The sequence below is a fragment of the Bos taurus genome, chromosome 23 (genome assembly GCF_002263795.3).
Source record: "Bos taurus isolate L1 Dominette 01449 registration number 42190680 breed Hereford chromosome 23, ARS-UCD2.0, whole genome shotgun sequence".
In the NCBI taxonomy this organism is placed as follows: Eukaryota; Metazoa; Chordata; class Mammalia; order Artiodactyla; family Bovidae; genus Bos; species Bos taurus.
This window is the reverse complement of record NC_037350.1, coordinates 8,158,342-8,183,046: the sequence shown is the minus strand read 5'-3', so window position 1 is coordinate 8,183,046 and position 24,705 is coordinate 8,158,342. Positions and strand designations below refer to the sequence as shown.

Sequence of the window (24,705 nt, the reverse complement as noted above, 5' to 3'; positions counted from 1 at the left end):
TCCGGCCCGGGAGTGGCCAGGTGGCCCCGTGTCGTGGATGAACAGAGGCTCGGGATGGCACCTGTGGGGACTAGGCTGCCTTCTCTGTCACTGTGTCTGCACGTCTGGTCTGCCTTGGGTCCTGAGGTGCACATTTACCAAGCATTTACATGTTGCCATATTGGCTTCTGATTATTTCCAAGAAATAAAACAGGGATCATGCCTGGGAGCCCTCCTATGGAGCCCTCAGTCTTGTTCCATCCCTGCCTCCCTTGAGGTGCCCACACCCTGCAGGGGCTGGGGTCCCTTCTTGTCTCAGTCGTTCAGCAAGCATTTATGGAGAACTAGTGTGTGCCAGGCACTGGGGAGATCGTAGTGTGTACAACGGAAAATCTCCTGCCCTCTTGGAGCTTTTGCTCATATCTATGCGTGTGTCCATATATAAGACATTGTACTATATGTGGCCTTTAATTTCCACAAGAAAGGGACAGAGAGTGGTGCACCTTGCTTTATCAGTCAACTTTGCATTTTCAGGGTTTTGTCATGAGAGCTGTTTTATATATCTTAACTACATAATATTCCAATCTTCCTTTGGAAAATATTTAGGTAGTTTCCATGTTTTCACTGTTCCAAACAGTGCTGCAGTGATAATCTTTGGGCGTATCTCCTTGCGCCCGTGTGCGAGTTTCTCTGGGAAGAATGTGGAAGGGGATGTGCTGCCTTGTAGGGTTCTAGACTCCCTGGCTCAGGCTGCCTTCAGTCTCCTCGCTCCCTGAGTGCTTGGGCCGGGAGCTCTCCAAGGTCCTGACTGCTCCCTTGCGCTCAGAAGCTCCTGGCATGAGCTTGTGGCTTCCTGCCCCTGGCCCTGCGTGGAGGCACTGGCTGGGCAGACGGTGGAGCTTGCAGCTGGCACAGGGCAACTGGTGCCTGCCATGGGGCTGGGGCTGTGTGTGGGCTGAGGGGCTTGCCAAGGGTGACCCAGAAGGGCCTAAGTGGGCCATGGGGAGCACTAGACTCCTCCATACCCCTCTTTTTATGATCCTGTTCCTGGAGCCTGGGAGAGGTGAAGTGTTGCAGCCTCTGTGCAGAGATAGGACTTGGGCGCGTTCCTTGCTGCTTGGATTTAATTTTATTACATTTGCTCTCAGTACAGACTCATGGATTCTTATTTTATCCAAGGAGAGAGACCATGGGACAAAGGAGTGGGGGTGCAAAAAATTGCCCCCACCATGGTAGAAGGGTTTGGAGAGGACTTCCCAGGGGTGTGCTAGCCATGGTCTCCACAGTGATGGGGCTTCAGAAGCAAGGGCTGGATACAGGAGGACTGATGTGGTTGGTGTAGGACTTGGGGTCTTCCCAGAAGTGGGGACGGGCTGCAGTGGGTGGGGCTAACAGAGACCCAGCGACTGGAGCCTTTCCTTCCTCTGCCCAAGGGAGGCTTTTGACACAGACCGGGATTACAGACCCACCAGCTGGCTGTGTGACCTCCATCAGGCTACTTAGCACCTCCGAGCCTCAGTTTCTGCATCTGTAAGATGGGGCCATTAGCACCTGCCCCAGACACTCAATGAGTGCCAGGCATGCAGTGGGTGCTCAGTAAATGTGGGTCCCTCTTGCACCACCGCAGTCCTCTCTGGCTGTGGCAGGGGACAGGAGCACTGTGGAGCCAGATACTGTGCTACTTACTCCTGGAAGCTTGTGTCACCCTGGGAGAGCCTTGGTCCTGTGCTGCGGTCCCCTGAGCAGCCAAACTGACAATCAGGCAGTGACACCAAGGGGCCCAGAGGGTGCTTGGTTCCTCCTTGTGGGGCCAGTGACACCACTGGGTACTTACCCCAGGGCAGGCCCTGCGCCCAGACATGTGCATGGGCCCTAGGTGCCCCCTGGCCTTGGTGGCCGGTCGTGGCACTGGACTGGGTGAGAGGGTGGCCTCTGGAGGCAGCTGGCCTGCACTGAAACCCTGCTCTCTGCATGACTGTGTGACCTGGGGGAGCCACTCAGCCGCTCTGTGCCTCAGCGTCCTCATCTCTAAACTGGAACTGTGCTGGCTTTCCCTCGCAGCCCAGCGGCCAAGACTCTGCACTTCCAATGCAGGGGGTGCAGATTTGTTCCCTAGTTGGGAAAATAAGATCTCATAGACCACATGGTGTGGCCAAAAATAAGTAAATAAGCTGGAGTTATGCTGATGATATTGACTTCAGATGGGTGAATCTGTGCAAAATGTGCAGTGTAATATTCAAAGGCACTGGACACTATCAACATTCAGTGTTACTGAGCTCTATTTGAAACTTCCCAGACTCCCCTCAAGTCCCCCCGCTCTTGCAGTTGTAAGAACATTGCTTCCCGCTTAGACTCTCTCTCATCTTGAGTACCTTGTGACTTGCTGACCAGACTGTGGTCACCTGAATCTTCTTTCGAAGAAGAAGCTAAATGAAGCCTGCAACATGTACCGCGGGGTGGACCCTCTTAGGGGAGCATCACCCAGAAATGTGACTGAACCTAAGAGCCTCTGCCTCTTTGAGAACAATTGCTCCCACTCTCTGCCTCCCTCCCCTCTGCCCTCTGGCCCCCTCCTCCCTCCTGGAGCCAGGTGGCTCGTCCTAACCCCCTGTCCAGCCTCCTCCTCTTGTCCATCTGTCTCCCCAGATGGGGGGAGAAGTGTAGCGATTGGCCCACTTTCTAACTGGAAAGGAACCATATGGAGGATTTAGCTGGAAGCTGAGTGTCTGCCCGGCCGCTGTTAGGGCAGGGCCAGTGCTGGGGGCAGGAGACTGGCTCCCATCGGTTCTCTTTGTGAGCTGGGACTGGGGGGTCCTGGTCGTGCCCCCAGACCCCACTCCCTCCCTCCCCCAGGAGCCCCTCTAGCCATGCTCTTCTGTGCTTGGCACCTCTGTGGGCATCCTAGGACCTGAGGTTCTTGTTCTGCCTGGAAGGGGCAGAAAGTAAAGGAGGTGGGCGCTGGTCAGGGTGGGGCACAGAGGATGTGGCTGTCTCACCTGCTACACAGAACCAGGGGACCATTTCCTGGCGATGCAAGAGTGAGCCTGTGTCACGCGGCTCCGGGCCTTGCGGGCGCCGGGCACAGAGCAGCCCCCTTCTTGAGTTGTTTCTTCAGCTCGCCTTGTTTCCTCAGCATGCCCTCTCCCCACCCCCAGCTGCTCGGGCCTCCTGCCACTAAAACTCAGCCACTCAACTCAGGGCCACCACCCCTGGGCAGCCTTCCCTGGTTGCCACCTACCCCCCTGAGTAGAGGGCCCTCCCTGGGTGGAGCTGGGTGCTGGCCCCTCTTCCTCTGAGTAAAACAGGTGGGTGGTGTCTCCCCACACTGGGGACCCTTGCAGCCCATCCTCCTCACAGAGGTGCGTGGAGTCTGCTCAGAAGGCTCAGGTGACCCCGGCCTGGACTGAGAGGATGTACGGAGGCTCGGGGGTGCCCAAGGGTGGCAGCCAGGTGCCCGGCCAAGGTGGGTAGTTTGGCTGCGACCCAATAGGATTCTGTGTGAGATGGAGCTGGGCTGAGGCCCTTGAGTGGGACCCGGAGGAAGGCAATGGTCTCAGATAAAGGATCCACCTTCATCAAGAATACTCCTCCAAACTTTTCCATCAACAGAGCCCTAACTCTGCCACCAGAGGTGCTGGACGTCCTATTCCCTGGGGGCCCCACTCTGTATCCCAGTGGGGCAAGGGACTGTGTGGCTTTGGGCAAATCACTTCTCTTTTCCAAGCCTCAGTTTCCTCATCTGTCAAATACAGTTGATACTAAAAATGGGTCCACAGGAGCTTTTGTAGCAGGAGATGAGGGGAGACTGAGATAACATGAATGCTGCCGGCACCCCCGCCAGCACTGGGGAGACACAGCTGAGGCCGGGGACTGCCCGGGTGAGGTGGAGAGTGCGCGCAGGGTGTCTGTGAGCCACGCTGCCTGGCTGTGAATCCCGGGGTGTGTTGACTGCATCCTGGTGGCGCCTGCAGGCTTGGGGGCTTCTTGTAGAGGAATGATCTTGAGAGGTAGGCAGGCCTTGGGTCCCCTTCCCCAGGATCCAGCCAGGTGGGCAGTGGCCAGAGAGAACGGAATGACAGAAGGCCCCTAAAGACCTTCTGATCCCAATCAGAGCTCCTCCAGCCCCTCCACCAAAGCAGTCCCTTAAGAATGGCCTTCCTGGGCTCTTCTAAGCTCCCTGGTGGGAATTTGGTCCCAAATAAGATGGAGGGAGACTGGGTGTCATCGCACTCTGTTGGGTCAGGGAGCAAGCTGGAGAGCCTGCATACTGAGTGGCTAGTGAGTGCCCAGAGGGGAACTTAGGAACGCCCGCATATGGGCAGTAGCTGGGTTTGCAGCAGCACTGTCTGGGATGTGCAGGCACAAGTCAGCGACCCTGCACACTGCCCTTATGCAGGGGCCTGATGGTGAACGTGGGGCTCAGGGTCAAGGGTCCTGGTAGGTGTGTGTGGATGTGGGTACCAGAGGCACTAATGGCCCAAGGGGGGCAATTTGTTCTCATTCTCAGATTTGCGCCTCCAAAAAGTCTTGTGAGGTAGTTACATCAAAAAAGAACCAATGTTTACTAAGCACTTACTGTGTGGCAGATATTACTATATATGCATGAACTCCCTTAGCTTTATAACAACCTTATGAAATAGGTGGTATTACTATCTTTACAGATGATGTATTTGAGACAACAGAGAAGTTCAGTAACTAACCTGAGATCACACAGCAGTAAGCAGCAGAACTGAGATTTGAACCCAGGCAGTCTAGCTTTAAGCCCGATACTTATTGCTTCTTGCTAGCAACCTATTTTATAAAGAGAGGCACAGAGAACTTAAGTGACGTGTCCATGGTCACTCAGCTTGGTGGAGCCAAAATTTGCACTGTGGCTGTTCTGACTGCACAGCCCATGCCGGATCGGGACCTGGGAGCAAGTCTGGCCAGGGGACCGTGAGTAGCCCCCAGGAGTGTGAGTCTCAGGGGAAGACCCTGTCTGCCCCAGGCCGACCGCTGCCCTTCCTGCAGGGGGCGTGTGCATTGCCCAGTCCGTCAAGATACCTCGGGAGCCCAAGCCTGGGGAGTTCGACAAGATCATCCGGCGGCTCCTGGAGACGTCAAATGCCAGGGCGGTCATCATCTTCGCCAACGAGGATGACATCAGGTGAGGACAGGCAGCAGTGGGGCAGGACTGGGGAACCAGGGACCCCTGCTGGAGACCTTCCTGGGCAAGCCTGACCCACCCTGGGGTCCAGAGAGGTGGGGTGACCCAACGAGGCGGTGGTGGGGAGACCCTCTGGCTGGGGCACAGGCTATGGCTCATGGACTCCCCTTCCTTTCCCCTTCCCATTTCCTGCATCCATTCTACCAACTCAGGATGGTTAGTGGGTCCTTTTACAGAGGGGCTAAGGCCATGGGCTTGGGGTGAGAGCCCCTGGGTGGGAATCCTGTTCTTCCTCCAACTAGCTGTGTGACCTCAGGCAAGTTTCTCAACCTCTCTGGGCTTCTTTTCTGCTTAAAAAAAATGGAGCTAATGAAGCCTGCTTGATAGTGTTGCTGGAGCACTGAATGCAGGAATGTGCATAAACGAAGGCGCAGAGGCTGGCAGGAGGTAGGGGTGGCCGTCTCTCAGCCCCTCCGTCCTCCCTTCAGCGAGCTCAGAGTAGTGGGAAGAGGCCTGGGCTGTGGTTCTAGTCCTGATCTGGGCATACACTCATGTGGGCAGTATCATCCCCTCCCTGGACCTCAGTGTCCACATTTTCAGAGTGGGGGCAGGTGGACTCCAGGTGCCAGAACCATGTGGTACAGACACCCTGGAGCAGTCTGCCTCCCTGCACACCTGCCCCCGGGTCCTGAGTCACAGGTCAGAGTCTCAGGTGCCCTTAAAAGATGACCCCTGAGCACCCTTCCTAATGCACTTCCCTTCTTCCTGCTCTTTCTCTCCCTTCCACCTCTTTAAGACTGGATGTCATGGCCAAGAAGGGCTGGCCTCCTTGATTCCCTAGACTGAGGGGGAGACACAGCTCCTGCTGAGAATCTGGTCAGGGAGTCACGCCCTGTGTTTGCAGAGGAGATGTGGTCTCCCCAGACCACCTCCCTCAGACAGCTGGCCCACCTGCCCACCTGCCCAGCCCAGCTAGCCCGGTCCACCCTGCCTCCATGCGGCCCCCTCCCCATTACTAATCAGCATCCACGCTGGGTCCACTCTTCTTTCCAAAACTCTTTCCCACTTGGAAAGACCTCATCCTGGACTCCTGAGTTGCAGCAAAACAGATTCTCTCCCAGGAGATATTGCTGGGTGCCAGCAGGGATGGCGGGAATGTTCTGGAAGGTCATTAAGGCCTCCAAAGCCATAAGCACCAGCTCTAATGGGTGTTTCTCAGGCAGCAAAGGCCCAGGGTGTGGGAGTCCTCAGGGTCCAACTGGCACCCCTGAGCTGCTCCCAGTCCCCACAAAGCTTTCAGGGTCCCTAAACTCTGGCCCTGGGCGTCCCTGTTGCCACAGGTAAGCTGGCACCTGGAGCAGGAGGAGCTCCTTCCGAGCTCTTCGCCTCCCTTCAGTCAGTCTCCACCCCCGCCCCCACTCCCATGTCAAAGCACAGCACTACTCGGGGCCCCCACCCCATCCAGGGACACACCCCACTCACGGCCTCCTCAGTGGCTCTGACGGACCCACACGCAGGGAGGGGAGACGAGGGCGCCGGGCCAAGGGTCCCAGACAGGGGTCACCTAGGGGGGAGGGGGGGAGGGGGGAAGGGCCTTAGACTGACCCCCTGAGCATCTGGGCAGGGTATGTGGGGAGAGGGGCTCCTTGCTGGAAATCCACATGCATTTTCAGAAGCAAACAGAGGTAAAAATAAACCCAGGTGACTTTGCAGAGATGGAGCCTTGGGAGCTCTGGTCATCTCTGGCTGGCCGGATGCAGGCGGTATTAATAGGGCTGCGGTGTGGGTTCTGAGAGCAGCCTTGCCCACAATTAGGGGGCTCTGCGGGGGCTGCAGCAGCCTTAGTGAGGAGGGCAGGTGTGGGCCCCGGGGTGAGGAAACATGTTTCTCCCTGGCAGTCTGAGGCTTCCTGCCCCAGCTGGCCACCTCCTGCACAGGTCCGGCAGTAGCCCCAAGCCCCGCCGTCTGTCCTGGCTTTGTCCATGGGACGGGCTGGCCAGTTTCTAGTATCCTGGCTTCTCACTTGCTGTGTGATCTTGGGCAAGCTGTTTGCCTCCTCTCTGCTCCCGTCTGTCCCCATGGGATGAGATACATGGCGGGGAATTCTGCCCAGTCCTTCTTGTTTTTCTCCATCTAGAAGATGTCTCTGAGGGGCCTCTTAGTTCAAGCATCCATTAGCAATGACTGAGCGCCGTTGTGGGCTGGACCCTGCACGGGGCTCCAGGGCCCCTGACTTGACTAGGACCACTGTCACTGTGGCCTGGGTGGCGGTGGGGAGCCCCTGGCTGCCCGCACCCTTTCATCCATCTGCGAGGGCAGTGGGGAGTGGTTCTTTGAAGCACCTGGACTTTTGGCACAGAAGGAGGTGGGGTGCAGAGGGGGACAGGTGTTGGTGTGTGTGTGTGTGTGACAGTGGATATAAATGTGACAAAGGGCCAGGGGGTGTGGGTCTGGGAGCCTCAGAGGACAGAGCGTAGGCAGATGTGTTTCTGGGGACCTGAGTCAGACATGGTGCAGGTCCAACCAGAGGGAAACAGACATGGTTTTGGCGGGGACAGAGGTAGCCCCAGGGGTAGGAATGGGTCTGGGAGACCACACTGGGCCAGAAGGCAGCTGTGGGCCCAGGGCACAGGCAGGTATAGGGGTGCAGTGTGGGTGAAGGGCAGCCGTGGGCCTGTAGGCAGGTGTGGATCAGGGCAGCAGGGACCCGGGGGCCTGGGAGTCCAGGTGTGGGTGCTGGGGTGGCTGTGGGCCCCGGACTCCTGTGGGTCAGGACGGAGGATCCAGGCACAGGCTGAGAGGGGGACAGGAATGAGCCCGGGGGAAGGGCAGGTGTGGCCAGGGCAGGGAGCCTGTGGGCAGACACGGCTGGGCTGGGCTGGTGCGTGTCCCCACAGGCGTGTGCTGGAGGCGGCACGGAAGGCCAACCAGACTGGCCACTTCTTCTGGATGGGCTCGGACAGCTGGGGCTCCAAGATCGCCCCTGTGCTGCACCTGGAGGAGGTGGCCGAGGGCGCCGTCACCATCCTCCCCAAGAGGATGTCCGTGCGAGGTAGGCCTGGCAGCCACAACGGCGCGCCCACCACCCACCCCCTGCTCCATGCACCCCACTCTCAGCGTCACCCTGACGGGTCCTTCTTATCATCCCCCCCCACTGTCCCTCTCCAGCTCCCCGTCTTCCTGCACCCTCTCTTCTTCCTTGGCTCCCAGCTTCTTTGTGCTCGGGTTCTGGGCTGGGAGGCCTTCCTGGCCACACTCCTCCCAGTGGGGTTAGAAGCCACGCTCAGGGTCCTTTCTCCTGTCTCAGATATTCGTGGGTGTTGGGGGTGGTGGCAAGTACAGGAGGCTCATTTATCAAGACTTCTCCTTCACCCCCATATACTCTCATCCCTTTTCCCATCTGGGACAGAAGAAGTGAGACCCCTGCCCCACTGGGAGCGTGTCCTCTGCTAGAAGAGCCCTGGGAGCTGCCAGCAGGCTGCCAGGATGGGGCAGGGGCCTCCCTGCAGAGTCCTGCTGGGCCCTGGGTGGGCTGGGGGCGTGGGCCCTTACTCCTGGGACAGAACTCAGTCACCCTGGGCAGGAACAGATTGCTCTGGCTGGAGCCTCGCTGTGAGTGAGGTGCGAAGTTCCTATTAAAGGCCCAGTTGGGCAAGGACCTCACTGTCCTCCCCACGGTGGCGGCAGGCTCCCAGGGGCTCTTCCCCTGCTCTCACTGAGGTCAACAGACATCAGCATTGATGGAGTTGGGAAGCCTGCAGACATCCACCTCCACCAAACTTTCCAAGAGACCGAGGTCTGAGTAGGGGAGGGACATGACCACGTCCTCTATTCACCCCGAGGCAGAAGGAACACAGGTGCCAGGAGTTTCCACACTGCCCCTCTCAGCTTCAAGCCATAATAAACACAAAAAAACAAAAACTATGGCTCTTGGTACCCACAAATGCCAGGCCCCATACAGACATCTCATTTAGTCTTTCCAGCAACCCCACATTTAGTAAGTGAATACATTAAGGCTCAGAGAGGTTAAGTGACATTTGGTGGCAGTAAGTCACACATACTTGCTATTAAGTGGCAGAACTAGAATCTGAACCCAGGACTTGCCATACAAAGCCCTTTTCTCTCTGGGGCACCAGAGAAACCACGAAAGCAGTGGTTCTCAGCAGGGGGTGATTTTGATCCCCAGGGACGTTTGGCACTGTTTGGAGACATTTTTAGTTGTCATGATCAGGGAGTGCTGCTTCTAGCGGGTGGAGGCCAGGGATGCCGCTCAGCATCCTGCCATGCCCAGGACAGCCTCCGCCGGCCATCGGCCCCTCACCGCCAGCAAAGAGTGAACTGGGCCAGGGTGAATAGTGTCAAGGTTGAGAAAGTCAGCGTCCCACCAGTACCAGCGCCTCCCTGACAGCTCCGACAGTCACTGAGCCTCCACTGGGCCCTGCCAGCAGCAGGAACTCGTTGCTGGGTGAACTTTTAGGCTTTCGGGTCTGTTCCCAGCAGCTCGGTCAACTGTGAATGTGACACGGAATGATCATGGGTCAGAAGGCAGGGGGAGGAGAGAAGGCCTTATTCACCCACCAGCCTGCCACCCTGGGTCCGGGTTTTCTGGGCTTAGAGCAGAGTTGATAAGTCCTCTGGAGCATTCGGAGAAGGAGGCTGCCTCAGTGAGCCATGGGGAAGTTCTGGACTGGAAGGAGGGCGATTCAGGCCCCTGTCTTGCTGTGTGACCTCGGCCAGTCCCTACACTCTCTGGTTCCCTCTCCTCTTCAGAACCAGAGAGCTCACGTACTCCCAGGACTGGGCGCCGACCCCCGCCCGCACCAGCCTCTCTGCTCTCACTTCAGGACCTCCAGGTGGTTCCTTCTCCAGGAAGTCCCATATTAGCATATCGGTAGTTAAGAACCAGCGCAAACACCCTTATCCTGTACTTCTTCCATAAAGGCAGCCGTTGTTTGATGACACAGGCTCCCCCCTGAAACTCAACCCAGCTCTTTTCACCAGGAAGGAAATGAAACGTCTCACGTTTCCCCCTGGGTCCTGGATCAGAGGGTGCGCTCTTCCTCCCCTCCTCATCCGCCCGCGCCTCGTCTAAGCGGCGGGAAGAGCGAAGGGCTGGGGGCGGGTGGAAAGAGGGGCGCCGGGTCCTGACATCCTGGTTCCCCGCCAGGCTTCGACCGCTACTTCTCCAGCCGCACGCTGGACAACAACCGGCGCAACATATGGTTTGCCGAGTTCTGGGAGGACAACTTCCACTGCAAGCTCAGCCGCCATGCGCTCAAGAAGGGCAGCCACGTCAAGAAGTGCACCAGTGAGCTCGCGCGGGGGGCGGGGCCGGGGGCGGGGCCGGGAGGCGCAGGGTTAGGAGGCGGGGACAGGGGCGGGGTCGGGAGGAGCCGGGTTAGGAGGGCGGGGCCTGGAGGGGCGGGGTCTGGAGCGGGGGCCAGGAGGGGCGGGGCCAGGACTGATTCCAAGTCCAGTGGGTGGGCTCTCTCAGGCCACCAGCCGTCGGTGACGCTGCTTATAGGGGAAGGGTCTCCTGGATCTGGGCAGAACTGCCCTCTGGCTGACCACCTTGAGCTTCATCCGGGCGTCCATATGGCGAGCCCACAGAACTGACTGACCCCAGCTGCCCCGTGCACCCTGCCACTCATTGGTCTGAGCGTCTCTAACTCCTTGAGGGTCCCGCAGTCACTCTACAGACATCAGTTTGACTCCCAGAGCTTGGCCCTTTTCTAAGCATCTTGGATGTAGCAGGGAATGAAAGCCAAAAAGCTCTTGGCGTTTTTATTCTAATCGGGAGACAGACAAACAAGATTTAAAAAGTAAACTGTAGACTATGTCAGAAGGAAAATGTGCAGTAGAAACAAAATAGATAAGAGTCTGGCTTCCCTGCAAGGCAGCGTTTCAGCAGAGCCCTGAAAGGGGCAGGGAATGAGCCGTGGGAGGATGGGACGACGGGCCTCTCACAGATTGGAAACAGAGGCTCAGAGAAGGTAAGCAATGGGACCTGAGTTCCCACACATGGAAGGCAGTAGAGCAAGATGTGGACCCAGAACTGAGCTCTCAATCGTTGGCCCACTACTGTGGCTGCCTTGGCGTGTCCACATTAGATATGGTTGGATGTGGGTCCTTGTGAGTTCTTGGTCTGCGTAACTCTGCAGCAGGACCTGGTGTCAGGGACCTTGGGAGGGCTCTGGGTACCCCTCAACCTGAGCCAGCTGTGCCCTCTCGGGGCCTTGACTTTCTCATCTGAAAGCCAGCCCAGAGGGTGTCTGGGGATGCAGGTGAGAAGGCTGATGGGAGGCACTTCGTAAGATGGTGGCTCTCAAGCCTGGCTGTGCATCAGCATCACCTGGAGCTTTTAATACTCTCCCAGGTCAGAATGGCCATCATCAAAGATCTACAGACAGTAAAGGCTGGAGAGGCTGTGGAGAAAAGCGAACCCTCTTGCACTGCTGGTGGGAATGTAAACTGATACGCCACTATGGAGAACAGTCGGAGAAGGCAATGGCACCCCACTCCAGTACTCTTGCCTGGAAAATCCCATGGGCGGAGGAGCCTGTTAGGCTGCAATCAATGGGGTTGCTAAGAGTCGGACACAACTGAGTGATTTCACTTTCACTTTTCACTTTCATGCATTGGAGAAGGAAATGGCAGCCCACTCCAATGTTCTTGCCTGGAGAATCCCAGGGATGGGGGAGCCTGGTGGGCTGCCGTCTATGGGGTCATACAGAGTCGGAAACAACTGAAGTGACTTAGCATAGCATATGGAGAACAGTATGGAGATTCCTTAAAAAAAAAGCTAGGAATAAAACTACTATGTGACCCAGCAGTCCCCCTACCGGGCATATACCCTGAGAAAACCACAACTCAAAAAGACGCATATAGCCCAGAGTTCATTGCAGTGCTATTTACAATAATCAGAACATAGAAGCAACCTAGATGTCCATCAACAGATGAATGGATAAAGAAGTTATGGTTCATATATACAGTGGAATATTACTCAGCCATAAAAAGAACAAATTTGAGTAGTTCTAGTGAGATGGATGAACCTAGAGCATGTTATACAGAGTAAAGTGAGTCAGAAAAACGAATATCATACATTAACACATATATGGAATATAGAAGAATGGTACTGATGAACCTCTTTGTAGGGCAGGAATAGAGATGCAGACGTGGAGAAAGGACTTGTGGACACAGCAGGGGAAGGAGAGGGTGGGACGAATTGAGAGAGAAGCATTGAAACATATACATTATCATATGTGAAATAGACAGCTAGTGGCAAGTTGTGTCTAACACAAGGAGCTCAACCCAGTGCTCTGTGACAACCTAGAGGGGTGGGGTGCAGGGTGGGAGGGAGGTTCAAGAGGCAGGGGATATATGTATACTTATGGCTGATTCACGTTGTATTGCAGAAACCTACATGACATTGTAAAGCAATTATCCTCCAATTAAAATAAAAAAACAGCAGACCTTTACCAGGGCCTCATCCCCAGACCCACAAAGCAGAACTTTGGGAGTGGATTGTTTTTCAAGCTCTGCCAGTGTTATTTAGGGCTGGGAATATCGGGCAAGAGCAGCTTTGTTCACATCCAGTCACTTGAGGTTCTTTTCAAATGCTGATGCTTGGCTCCTAGCCCCAGACATTCTGATGGAATTGGTCCTGTGTGCCACCAGGGCATTGGGGTTTTTTAAAAGGTGCCCCAGGTGGTTTACTGTGCAGCCAAGTATGGGAACCACCGGCTTGGAAGGAGAGGGGGGTGATAGGAAGGGGAATGGTGTGCGCCCCAGGTGAGGGGAAGGCTTGAGCAAAGCAGGAGAGCCTGGAGTGAACTCTGGGTGGCCAGGAAGGACCGAAGGACAGCATGTTCCAGCTGACCTGGATCCTTCCTGCTGCCTCGGAAGCCCCAGCAGGGACTGATGAGGTCCTCGTGTGGCCCCGGGCCAGGCACAGGAACTCACCCATGTCTGGGTAACGTGAGGGGTGGGGGAGCTGTGGGGGAACGTTTGTGGAAGCTGAGACCACCCTGGACGAGGGGAGGCAGCCCTGTCTTCCCGTGGCCCCGCCCAGGTTTGAGCTGAGCTGGTCCCTTGGAAGAACATCTTAGGCCAGGAGGGCCGGGGTGACACCCAAGGACTATGGGCTTGGGACTCGGCACCTGTTAGTGTGTCAGGGACTGGGTCTGACTCTGCTTCCTTCTGGCTCTGTGACCTGGGACAAGTAACCTATCTGAGTCCCAGAGAGGGCAGGGAAGCCATCACCCCTCTCAACAGGTTGTTGGGAGGATAGGTGATGTGTTTGAAGGGTATGAAGAAGCTGGCTGAAAAATGATGGATATGGTAAGTGCTCATAAAATGGTGATTGCTGGGGACTTCCCTGGCAGTCCAGTGGTTAGGACTCTGTGTTACCAATGCGGGGGGCGAGGATTTGGTCCCTGGTGTGGGAACTAAGACCCTCTATGCCTCAGGTGAAGCCAAAAAAATAAATAGCCTACTTCCAAACTTTCTTTAAAAAAAATTGATGGTAGTTGTTGATAGAGAGGAAAGGGGAAAGGTGGAATTTAGATGCAATTGGGTAATTTAACAGTTCAAGTCTGTCATAAGGATTCTGTTAGCTGTAGGATCCCCAGTGACGGAGGACAGCGTCATAATTGTTGCACCCATTTTACAGAAGAGGACACTGAGGTGACTGGTGAACACTGGTGAACACCAGAATGGGCAGAACTGGATTGGTACCCAGGCGGTTTGGCTCTCCCCCCGCCTGTCCTGCCGCCTTCCCGTCCATGGTCCGAGCCCCTCTTCTTGCTGGCCCTCAGCCAGCCCTGTGTTCTCCACCTGCCTCACTCTCTCTCCCAAGCCTAGCTTCCCACTCAGCTCTCCCAGGATGCTGCTGTCCACGCTGGTGGCGTTGGGTGGGTCCACTCTGGTCCCCCTCGATGCTAACAGTTTGGCATCTGCCTGTCAGTCCCACGGGCCCTGCTGCCCAGCCCACGGTCTCACTGGGAGCTCCTGTGTTTCCCTGCCCTGTGCTCTGCCAAATCCACGCCTTCCTGCCCCAGGATGAGAACAGGCCTGGTGACCTTCCTAGAGGGCGGGAAGGACCATCTCATGCTGGGGTCTTACACTTGGGAAGATCTGATTCATCCTTCAGAATCTGAAGGTGTTAAATTGAATTCCCCTCCAGATTAGGATTTGACGGCCAGTTGTTCTTTGGGAGAGGATCCCAGGAAACTTTGGTTGCAGAGGTAAGGTGGCCATCAAGGGTGTAATGCCAAGCAGGTCACCCCCGCGAACAGCTGGAGCTTTACTCCCCTGGGGTCTCTGGGGACAGAATGAAGCATGCCTGCCAGTCATCCCACTGGAGGTATGAGGGAGCCGGGGTGTGTGTATACCAACTCTCATCAATCTTTTTTAAAAAATTGATCAATTTTAAATTGTTTCTTGGCTGCACCACGTGACTTGTGGGCTCTTAGTTCCCCAGCCAGGGATTGAACCTGGGCCCTGCCAAGTCCTAACCACTGGACCTGCCAGGGCATTCCCTCCTGCAATCATTTAAAAAAATTGATTATTTAATATTTTTTTGGCTCCACTGTGTGGCTTGTGGGATCTTAATACTCCAACCAGGGATTGAACCTGGGGCCCAGCAAAGACAGTGCTGAGTCCTGACCTGGCAGGGGAGCCCCTCCTGTCAGGCATTGCTGGCTCTCCCTGGAGGATGTTAATCCTTCAATGCCTTGTCCAAATGGCAAAGAGGGCTTCTGTGGCCAGAGAGCCTCAGAAGAGCAGCAGATACTGGCAGTCTTTTGGCAGATATTGGGCTGTCTGTGTGTTAGACGCTTAGTCGTGTCCGACTCCTTGCGACCCCATGGACTGTAGCCCTCCAGGCTCCTCTAGTCCATGGGGATTCTCCAGGCAAGAATACTGGAGTGGGTTGCTATTTCCTTCTCCAGGAGATTGGGCTGGTGTGTCTCAAAATGGCAAGGGGTCGTGGGCACCCGTTCTTTATCAAATGCACAGCTGTGAGAGTCCCCCTTAGCGGGGTGTGAATCCTGGTGCTGCCACTTCCCTAGCTGTGTGACCTTGGGCAGGTCATCTCTCGAGGCCTCAGTTTCCTCATCTGTAAAGTGGGAATCGTACTACCCACTCCCATCCCTTGATCCCCATCCTGAGCAGAGCTGCCTTGCTCACGGTTTCCTGGGGAAGGCGGGGGAAGTTGTCTGAAGGAAGCACAGGAAGGTGGCCTGCGGCCTGCCCCCCACCTGAGCGAGACAGGGGTCACTGAGCGGGCGTCTCGGCAGCTGTCAAGGCCTGTCGGGGGGCAGCGCCTGCTTCCCTCCTCTTCTCCTGGCCCCTCCCTGGGAGCCTGCAGAACAGGGTTTGGGGATTAAAGCTGTAAACAAGGCAGATGTGGCATCTGTCTTCTTGACAGCTCTGCCAGCCAGGTGATGGCTGAGCGGAGGAAGGTCTGGTTTATGAGGAGATAGGAGAATTTACTGCCTGCTGCTCCTAGGGGCTGGGAGCTGTGAGAGGGAGGGCGGCCGTGTGGCTGCTGGGGATGTGTGGGGAGATGCCAATCACCCAGCCTGTGTTAGCAGCAGTAACAATAGTAACAGCTGATATTTATATAGCGTGTATTACATGTCAATTTCTGCTCTGATATTTTGCATTTACTCTCCACAGCAACCCATTTTACAGATGAGGAAAGTTAAAGTGTAGCCGCTCAGTCGTGTCCACCTCTGTGACCCCATGGACTATAGCCCGCCAGGGTCCTCTTCCGTGGAATTCTCTAGGCAAGAATACTGGAGTGGATTGCCATTCCCTTCTCCAGGGGATCTTTCCAACCCAGCTGTCGAACCTGGGCCTCCCACATCGCAGACAGATTCTTTACCACTTGAGCCACAGTGGAAGCAAAGGAAAACTGAGGTGCAGAGAGGCTAAAGATTTTCCCAAGATCATTCAGGAGTAAATAGCAAAGCTGGAATTTGAACCCTGGCCATCTGGCTCCAGGGATGTCCTGCCTCAGGCCAGCTGATGTCCATCCCCAGAGCCCTCCTGGCTATTGCAGCCTGGCTTTAACAGTTTTTTTCAACTCCACACTCCTAAGGGAACTGGGAGAGGAAGGAAGACCCACATTTGGGATTACGTACTATGCTCCAGGCTGTGCCATGCATTAGGGGAGCTCACGTTTGCTCAAGCCATCAGCCATGTGGGTGGCCAGAGGAGTCCTGAGCCCTTCCCCTCTGTGCTGTTGCTCACTTGTTCAACTAGCATTTTCTCAGGCTGGCTGTGTCCCCAGCCCTGTGCTGGGCTCTGGAGGGGAGCAGACCTGCCCCGTGGAGCTCCCCCTGCCAGTGGGAGACTGTGTGGCCTCGCGGATGGTGTACACGATGGTGAGGTCCCAGTGGTCAGAGCCGAGGGCCTCCGGAGACTTAATCCTGAGACAGGAGAAGACAGATCCAGGAGGCCTTCTCCTGGAGAGAAACTGAGAGTGCTGGGAGACCAGGGATGTGGCATTTTTAAATCAGGAGGTCCAAAGTCCTCACTGAGAAAGTGACTGGGAAAGAACTTGCCAGGCAGAAAGTACAGCATGTGCAAAGGCCTTGAGGTAGGCTCAGGCCTGACAGATTCAGGGAGCAGTGAGGAGGCCCACGTGGCTAAAACAGAGGGCAATAGGTAGCAGCTGAGGTCTGAGGGGTAGGGTGGGCTGACACAGTGTGTGTATGGGGCCTGGTTGGCCATTAGTAAGGTTTTAGTCATTAATAACACAGAATGAGACAAAGCCATGGCAGGGTTTGAAAAAGGATTAGCGTGATAAGATTTATGTAATAATGGGCTCATTCTGGCTGCCTTCTGGAGCAGAGCCAGAGACGAGAGTTCGGGGCTGTAGGCTGGGCTGGGAGGTGATGGGAACCTGGAGCAGGTGGTGGCCATGGAGATGGTGAGAAGTCTGATTCTTTATCAATTTTGCAGTGTGGCTGCAGAGTTTGTTAAAGGATTTGAGGTGAGAGAAAGATGACAGAAAATCAAGGAGGACTCTAGGGTTCTTGGCTGTACTTTGAGATGGGGGTGGGGGAGCATGGAGAGTCAGGCTGAGTCATGGGGAGATTCCTTGGAGAGGTGGGTGCAAAACCCAGGCTGAAGTTTGTCAGGAGGAAAACGGAGGAGAGAAATTGATGACGAGTAAGTGAGTAAGGGCCGCTCTTCTGAGAAGTTTTGTTGTAAACAGAGAGAGAGAGATGCTAGCTGGGGAAAAAGTGGGGTCAGGAGAGGGTTTTGTTTGTTTAAATGGGAGAAATTAGAGCATATTTGTATGTTGCCAGCAAAGATCAAGCAGAGGAAAATCTAGAAGCTGCTGGCAGGAGAGGGAGCATGGCTGGGTGAGGGGGGAGAAGGGACATCTACGTGAGGGGCTGGCTGTGACTGTGGCCCCCTCCCCAGAGAGCTCTTGGGCTGGGGGGGTGATGTTGGAGTCTCAGAACCAGTAAGGGGCAGAGAAGGGCCTTCCCTGGGAGCTGGCCTGTCCAGGTGCCAAGTATGGTCTCTGCTACACATGTTACTCTATTCTAATGGTCCCTGGAGCTACCCTCATTTCAGACAAGCCAACTAAAGCCCAGAGATACTATGCAACTTAGCCCATAAGAGGCTGTATTGGGGTGGGGAGGGGGACAGTGTTTCAAGCTGCTCCCATCTGGCCGGACATCCACATCCTGTTTCTCAAACTTGGGTCAGTGGACATCTGGGGATACATTCTTTGTTTTGTTTGTTTGCTTTTCAAAAGTCATTTCTTTGGTGGTGCCGGGTCTTACATGTGGTAGGCGAGGTCCTTTAGTTGCAGCACGTGGGATCCGGTTCCCTGACCCGGGATGGAACCTGGGTCCCCTCCACTGGGAGCTCGGAGTCTTAACCACTGGACCACCAGGGAAGACCCTGGGGATACATTCTTTGTTCTGTTTGTTTGCTTTTTAAAAAATCACTTATTTGGCGGTGCCAGGTCTTAGCTGTGGCACGTGGGGTCCTTTAGTTGCAGCATGTGGGTCTAGTTCCCTGACCCGGGATCGAACCTCCCTCCACTGGGAGCTTGGAGTCTTAACCACTGGACCACCAGGGAAGACCCTGGGGATACATTCTTGAGGTCAGACTCTCAGGGACCCAGGAGTTCCTTGACGATTCCTGAACTTTGCATTTTCATTCAATGGCCATCCAGAAGTGGTCTTTACTGATTGTGAAGACAGCGTCTCTGCTCCTGTGATTATTTGCAGTTGGAAATCAATGTCACCGCCAGGATTTCAGCTTCTGATGTGTTTTCACCCTGGGATCTTCCTGGGACAGAACCACCTTCCCTCAGAACGGGACTGGGTCTGGCTCAAGGTCGGGGAGCCCTGGGCTGTACCACCCATGAGAGCCCAAAGGGGAGCACCTGAGAGGGAATCAGGAGCTCCCCCCTCGCCCTTCACCTCCCTGCCCCAAAGGTGCTGATCGTTAAAGGCCCGTGAGGCACTGGGGCTAGTTCAGGGTTCCCCGGGATGAGAGCTGACACAGCTGAGGCCAAGTTTGGGAGAACAGACGTGGGGTAGAGGGGACCAGGCTGAGTTGTTTAGAGGTCCCCTAACCAGAAAGTCCCTTTGACAGCAAAGAGATCAAACCAGTCAATCTTAAGGGAGATCAACCTTGAATATTCACTGGAAGGACTGACGCTAGAACTGAAATTCCAGTATTTTGGTCATCTGATCCCAACAGACAACTCATTGGTAAAACCCCTGATGCTGGGAAAGATTGAGGGCAGAAGGAGAGGAGGTTGTCGGGATGAGATGGCTGGACAGCATCACCGATGCAATGAATATGAACTTGGGCAAACTCTGGGAGATGGGGAGGGACAGGGAGGCCTCGCGTGCTGCAGTCCATGGGGTTGCAAAGAGTTGGACACGATTGGGCGACTGAACAACAGCCACAACCAGGAAGGCAGGTGGCTTGATGGAGGTTGAAAAAGGGGAGGGGCTGGCAGACACGGTGGGCTGGGTGGGGCTGAAGAACAAGGGGGCTACCACAGACGAGGAGGGGGAGCCTGCTATGTGACTTGGGGGTGCTGAGCAGGCCCAGGTGATGGAGCAGGGCATGGGGGCAGGACCTGGGGACCCTAAGAAAAGCCCGCCTGTTCCAGGGAGGTGGCTCAACCACAGGTGGAGTCAGGAAAGAGGGGGAGTGGCCAGAAAGGACAGGTGTCAGCTTCCTCCCCTACCCCTGTATCAGTGGACAAGCTGGCCTGGGCCCTGTCCGTGGGGTGGGCACCCCACGCTCATCTCGTGAGGGGGGCGGGGAGAGTCAGCATATGCCAGGCTGCATGCAGAGGGGCAGCTGGGCTGGGTGGAGGCCTCGGGCAGTGGGGAGTTGTCCCTTGGGGGAGTGTCAGGCAGGAGAGGAAAAGGGAAGCTTAGAGAATAGTAGGTACATGGTATGACGTTGTGTGTCTTATTGATACATCTGTGCCTCCTTGAATCCTATCAGCGGCCCCACAAAGTAAGCATGATTACCCTGGATTCTCATCTAGCGATGTAAGCGTTGCTTAACCCGGTCAGAGGGCTGGTCCAGGGCAGAGCCATGCACCAGCTCTCCTTAGGGGGATCCTGGGATCCTCCTATCCTGCTCCCTGGAAGTTTGCCTGACAGATGAAAACCGTTGTGGATGTTGGCCTGTCTGTACGTAGATGCCAGTGTACAGATCTGTGGATATGTGCAGTATGTCCACACACCTATGTTAATTACCCGTGTGGACTTGAACCTGGGGCTGCGGACCCTGAGGTGTCCCCCTGGCGGCCCCCCAGCACCACTTTGCCAGTGGGATGAACGCCCCGGGAGCAGCCTCCCGCCTTCAGCCGGCAGGGGTGGGGCTGTGTGTTCCCTCAGATGGGCCGCCCTGAGGCCTAGGCCCCGCTGTTCTCTGGAGCCCCCGTGGGCGAGCCTCACACCTGGCGTTGGTGCCTTCCCTTCACGCCCTCGTCTCACTTCCTTACCGCTGACTTGTGCTTTCAGCATCACCTCCAGATAAAATGCCTTGTGAGGACCTGTTTGTGGGGCTTCTCCGCCAGCAGTGAATCTGGATGGCCACATGCGTGTAGAGGTGCTGTGCTAATCGTGTAGCTGTGTCTGTAGAGCATGTCTGTATGTGGCCACTTCTGTTCCCGTACGTTTGGCCGTGGATGTGTGTACAGAGATGTGTGTAAATGCAGGCACGTTTGTGTTGTGACTCTACGTGTGCAGATGTGGAAATGTGTGAGTGTATATGTGGTTGATTTGCCATACCTTTCTGTGAGGAAGTGTGTGTGTGTGTGTACACGTGAGCCTAGACCTCAGGAGGAATGTGGCTGGGTGGGGTGAGTTTTGAGGAGGTGAGAGGGGAGACCGGGAGGAGCTATGGTTATTTCAACCTTGAAAACTCATTTCAATTACAATTTACAACCTGCAGACAAAGGCTGCAGTCGCCGTAGTAACCGCAGCTGCGGGGGTTTTGACGCGGGGAAAATCCTTTCGCTGACGGTTCTGGGGCTGGCTGTCACCCGTGGCCGAGCCAAACGCCTCTCTGGCTCACTATGCCTCGGGACACAATTAGGACATCTTCAGACCGTCGCTGCTGCCATTGCTGCCACGTGTCCGGAATTGATCTCCAGGAGCTCTCGGAAATCTGTGTCTTGCTTCCTCCCAGAACTGCGATTCCCACACCTTGGCCTGGGGGTCCCTCCACCCACCCCCCACAAGAGGGGTTCTCTGACCTTGGCTTCCCTCCACAGCCCCCTGCCTCCTCTAGCCCTGCAGACAGGGATGCTTGGCTCCTGCTTAGGCCTGGTCAGACGCCCCAGAGAAGGGGAAGGAGGCAAATCTGGATGGATGGAGGGAGAAGAAGGAGGGGACGGTTCAGGGTGGCAGACACTCTTTGGGAGCCAGAGAGATCTAGGTTCAAATCTCATCCACTCACCGGCCAGGCCAGTCCCCAGGTGTGTAGGAACACCTGCCGGTGGTCAGGATTCCCTCAAGCCTCGGTATTGCCCTCGACTACCTGTGAACCTCCTCCTCTGTGAGGGCGGCTAGTCTGGCCTGCCTCTCAGAGGCTCAGGGCAAAGGAAGCATCGGCTACGCTGCAGGGTTATTTGCTGGAGTCAAGGGTGTACAGAGAGCCTCACTGGTTATGGGTGCAGCTTCCAACATTCAGGACAGCGCGTCTTGACCTTGTTTAACTTGTGTTTGTGACCCATGCCCCCTCCCCCAAAGGGAGCACACATAGGGTCTGTCATTGTTGCTTCTTGTGGGGCTTAGGGGAGGAGCCTTGTGTGTGTGAGACGGAGTTTGTGTAGGGGGCAGACTCAAGGCCCGCCACTCCCTTACAAATAGAGACCCTTTGCAGGGCGCCTCACTGCCCTGTTATCTCATTTGTCATTGGGGGCAGACTTGAGACAAAAGTCAACCATGTGAAAGTGTGTTGGGGAATCTCCAGAAATCGACGGCTGGCCCTGTGGCAACTCTGGGGGTCGGGGGGTGGATCTCGAGGGGCTGTGCTCCAGGGCCGCTGACAGCCCACAGGACCCCGGAGCCAGGCAGAGGTGGGCCCCCCTGGTGAGGGGCTCCTGTGAGGTCATCTGCACTCCATGTGTGACCCCAGTGAGATCACGTGGTCCCGGACCTGCATGGCCCAAGGATGCATGCTTCAGCTGGACCGCTAAGGGGGACCCCTGGGAAGCCGGAAGCGGAGAGGCAGAGGGCAGCTCTGCCAGAGGGCAGCTCCGCCAGGGTGCCTTACCCGGCGTGTCCTTGGCCTGGGAAGAGCCCTGCCCCCTCTCTCTAGTGGCCGCAGCTGCCCCCTCCATCCCGGTTAATAATTCAGTCTCTCATCCGTATGAAATGAGGGTGTGATGGGAGCTCTGGGGACGTGGAATGGCGGAATGCAGACAGAGTACGGGACCCGGGGGCCGGAGGTGAGGGAAGGGCCCGCAGCTAGGGCTTTCCACACAACCCTATCCCAGCCTCTTCTGTCACCCTCTGGGAGCAAGATTGTCCCTTGAGCTTCTCTCCTGGCTACTGGAACCTGTGATCAGAAGCCTTGAACAAGAGGGCAGGCTGCTGAGGCCGGCGAACCTACCTCTCCCGTCCATTCACCTGTTGTGCCGTGGCCAAGAGACAGCTTGGCCTGTTGGCACAGCTCTGCCTTCCCCGGAGCTCCGAGGCGGGCGGGGCTTAGACCCCTCTGTGCCCTCGTGTTTAACGTGCTTCTGCAGCGCTTGGCAAGCACCGGGCCTCTCTACGACCTGTTGTGAACATAGACCCGTTTAGCCTCGTGGGGGCCCTATCCCGACCCTATGAGCTAAACACCATTGGCATCCTCATCTTGCAGTCTAGGAGACTGAAGCCCACCAGGTGAGGTGGCAGGTCCAAGGTCATAGCTAGATGATGTGTTCGAGCTGGGGTTCCTGCCCAGACAGTCTGGTGCGAATGCAGTGCAGTGGGTAGCCAAGGGCTCAGCCTTGAAGACCACCCTGTCTCCAGCCCCAAGGCCATGCTGCAGAAGCTGTGGCATGTCTGGAGCCAGCAGTTCCCCCAGAGCCAACCGGGAATCTGCCCCTAAACTGTCCAGTCTGGGTACTGGGGGCCTCTGATCTGTGACCCCGAGGTTAGGGTACTGGAGTCAGGTTCTGACCTTGGTCACAGTCTCTTGGTGGTCAACATAGGAAGAGGAGATGTGCCACCAGCTCCTTGGGAGCCCTGGGCAGCAGGGCTCAGTGACCATGAATTAGCTAAAAGTAGAAGAACTTAGGGGTAAGCTGTGGATCCCTGAGGCCTCAACCTGGCTCCCACATGACACCCATTGAAGTCCCAGGCCCATGGCCCCTTGAGGTGCCACTCACCCTGCTGGCCACTGGGGAATTACCTCTGTAAGATGTGGCCCTGGCCCTCTAGCAGGGAGGCATGGGTGTGTGTCTGTGTGTGTTTAAGGGTTAATTTCATCATCCTGGTGGTGACGGAAGAGGCTGCCAGGCAGGCTCTGTGCAGGGCTGTGGGCTTGGGAGGGGAAGCTGGGGTCCCTAGCAGTCTGCCCATCCTCCCCTTTCCTCTCCTCTGCCGTCCCCCGGTTCTCCACTCAGAGCTCCTGCCCCTCCCAATTCCCTGCCCTCCCCGCTGCAATCAGCCTCTTTAAGTCACTCAGGCATACAGGCGGGGGGCCGGAGCACCTGGTCAAATCCAGCTCTGTGTGGTCCTGGGAAGCTGGGGAGCTTTTCTGTGCCTCAATGTTTTCATATCTGTAGAAATGAATGGGGATCATTACCTCATAGCATTGCTGTGATTATCTGATGACTTCCATACATAAAGAGCTTAAAACAGCGCCTGACACAGAGTAGATGCTCCTTAGAAGTTAGCAGTCCGTATTCTCCATCATCATTATGACCCAGGCCTGGGGCTCCTCCTCCTCCAGAAAGCCTTGCTGGCCTGCTCTAGCCCCGCAGCCTCTGGAGCCCAGCTTAGAAGCCCTCTCTTCTGAGCACTTAAGCACCATAATAATGTGGCTTGGTCAGCTCCTCTGTGCCACGGGTTTTCTGTAGCTCATCTCATATACAGCACTTCTGTGGGGCAAGATGATGATCTTTTTACTGACAAGACATCAAGACCTCAGGCAGCCAGAGAGTTTGTACAGGACCCAGAGCAGAGGGCTTGGGTGTGTCCCAAGGGGGTGAGGACGGGAGGCCTGGCGCCCTAGGGAGCCACTGCTGTTTGCAGTGAGGAGGCGGTGTGGTGCGTTCTCCATTTTGCAAAGCTCACTCACCCTGGCTAAGGAGGGGGGGTCACTGACAAGGGGGAGAAGTGGGTAGGGGGGTCACTGACAGGGGGAGAGGTGGGTGGGTGGGGTCACTGACAGGGGGGAGGGGTGGGCAGCAATGATGGTGACCTCTCATGTCTGGGGCATCTGGAAGCCACTGAGGGCATGGGGTGTCCTCAAGCCTGAGGGACCTGCAGCCAGCCCCTCACCCTCTCTGGGCCTCAATTTCCCCCCCACCCTGTACCCCGTGGTGGTGCAGCAGCCCCTGGCTGGTGGCCGCCCATGGCTGAGCTGCTGTAGGGCATCACTGCCCTCATCTACAGACGCAGTTTCTGCCCTGGTGACTTCCCAGCTCACACAGGGTCCAGCCGTACAGTCACAAGGGCAGTGGGCCCTCAGGACCATCCCCCAGGTGCCCCCACGAGACCATCCCCTGGGGTGATGAAGCTAGCCCTGGGCCCAGGTCCCGGAGACCCGGCTGTATCCCGGGCGGGGGGGCCGCTGTAGTTCCCGCCGCGCATCTGTGAGCGTTCATGGGCCTCGTGGGCACTCCCGTCCTGAACGTTTTCGTTGTAGACCGGGAGCGCATCGGGCAGGACTCGGCATATGAGCAGGAGGGGAAGGTGCAATTTGTGATCGACGCTGTGTACGCCATGGGCCATGCGCTGCACGCCATGCACCGAGACCTGTGTCCGGGCCGCGTGGGGCTCTGCCCGCGCATGGACCCTGTGGACGGCACCCAGCTGCTCAAGTACATCCGCAATGTCAATTTTTCAGGTAGGGGC

At 56.3% G+C, this 24,705-nt stretch overlaps 1 protein-coding gene across 3 annotated transcripts in view; it reads left to right on the top strand.

Annotated features, from left to right (window-relative positions):
• Positions 1–24,705, top strand: part of GRM4 (glutamate metabotropic receptor 4) — a 114,528-nt gene that overhangs the window by 71,624 nt on the left and 18,199 nt on the right. For all 3 annotated transcript variants that reach the window (XM_024983885.2, XM_024983886.2, XM_003587661.6), the window contains exons 4-7: positions 4,990–5,125; positions 8,023–8,177; positions 10,293–10,433; positions 24,497–24,697. In XM_024983885.2, coding sequence (XP_024839653.1) covers positions 4,990–5,125; positions 8,023–8,177; positions 10,293–10,433; positions 24,497–24,697 — 633 coding nt within the window. The remainder of the gene's footprint in view (positions 1–4,989; positions 5,126–8,022; positions 8,178–10,292; positions 10,434–24,496; positions 24,698–24,705) is intronic.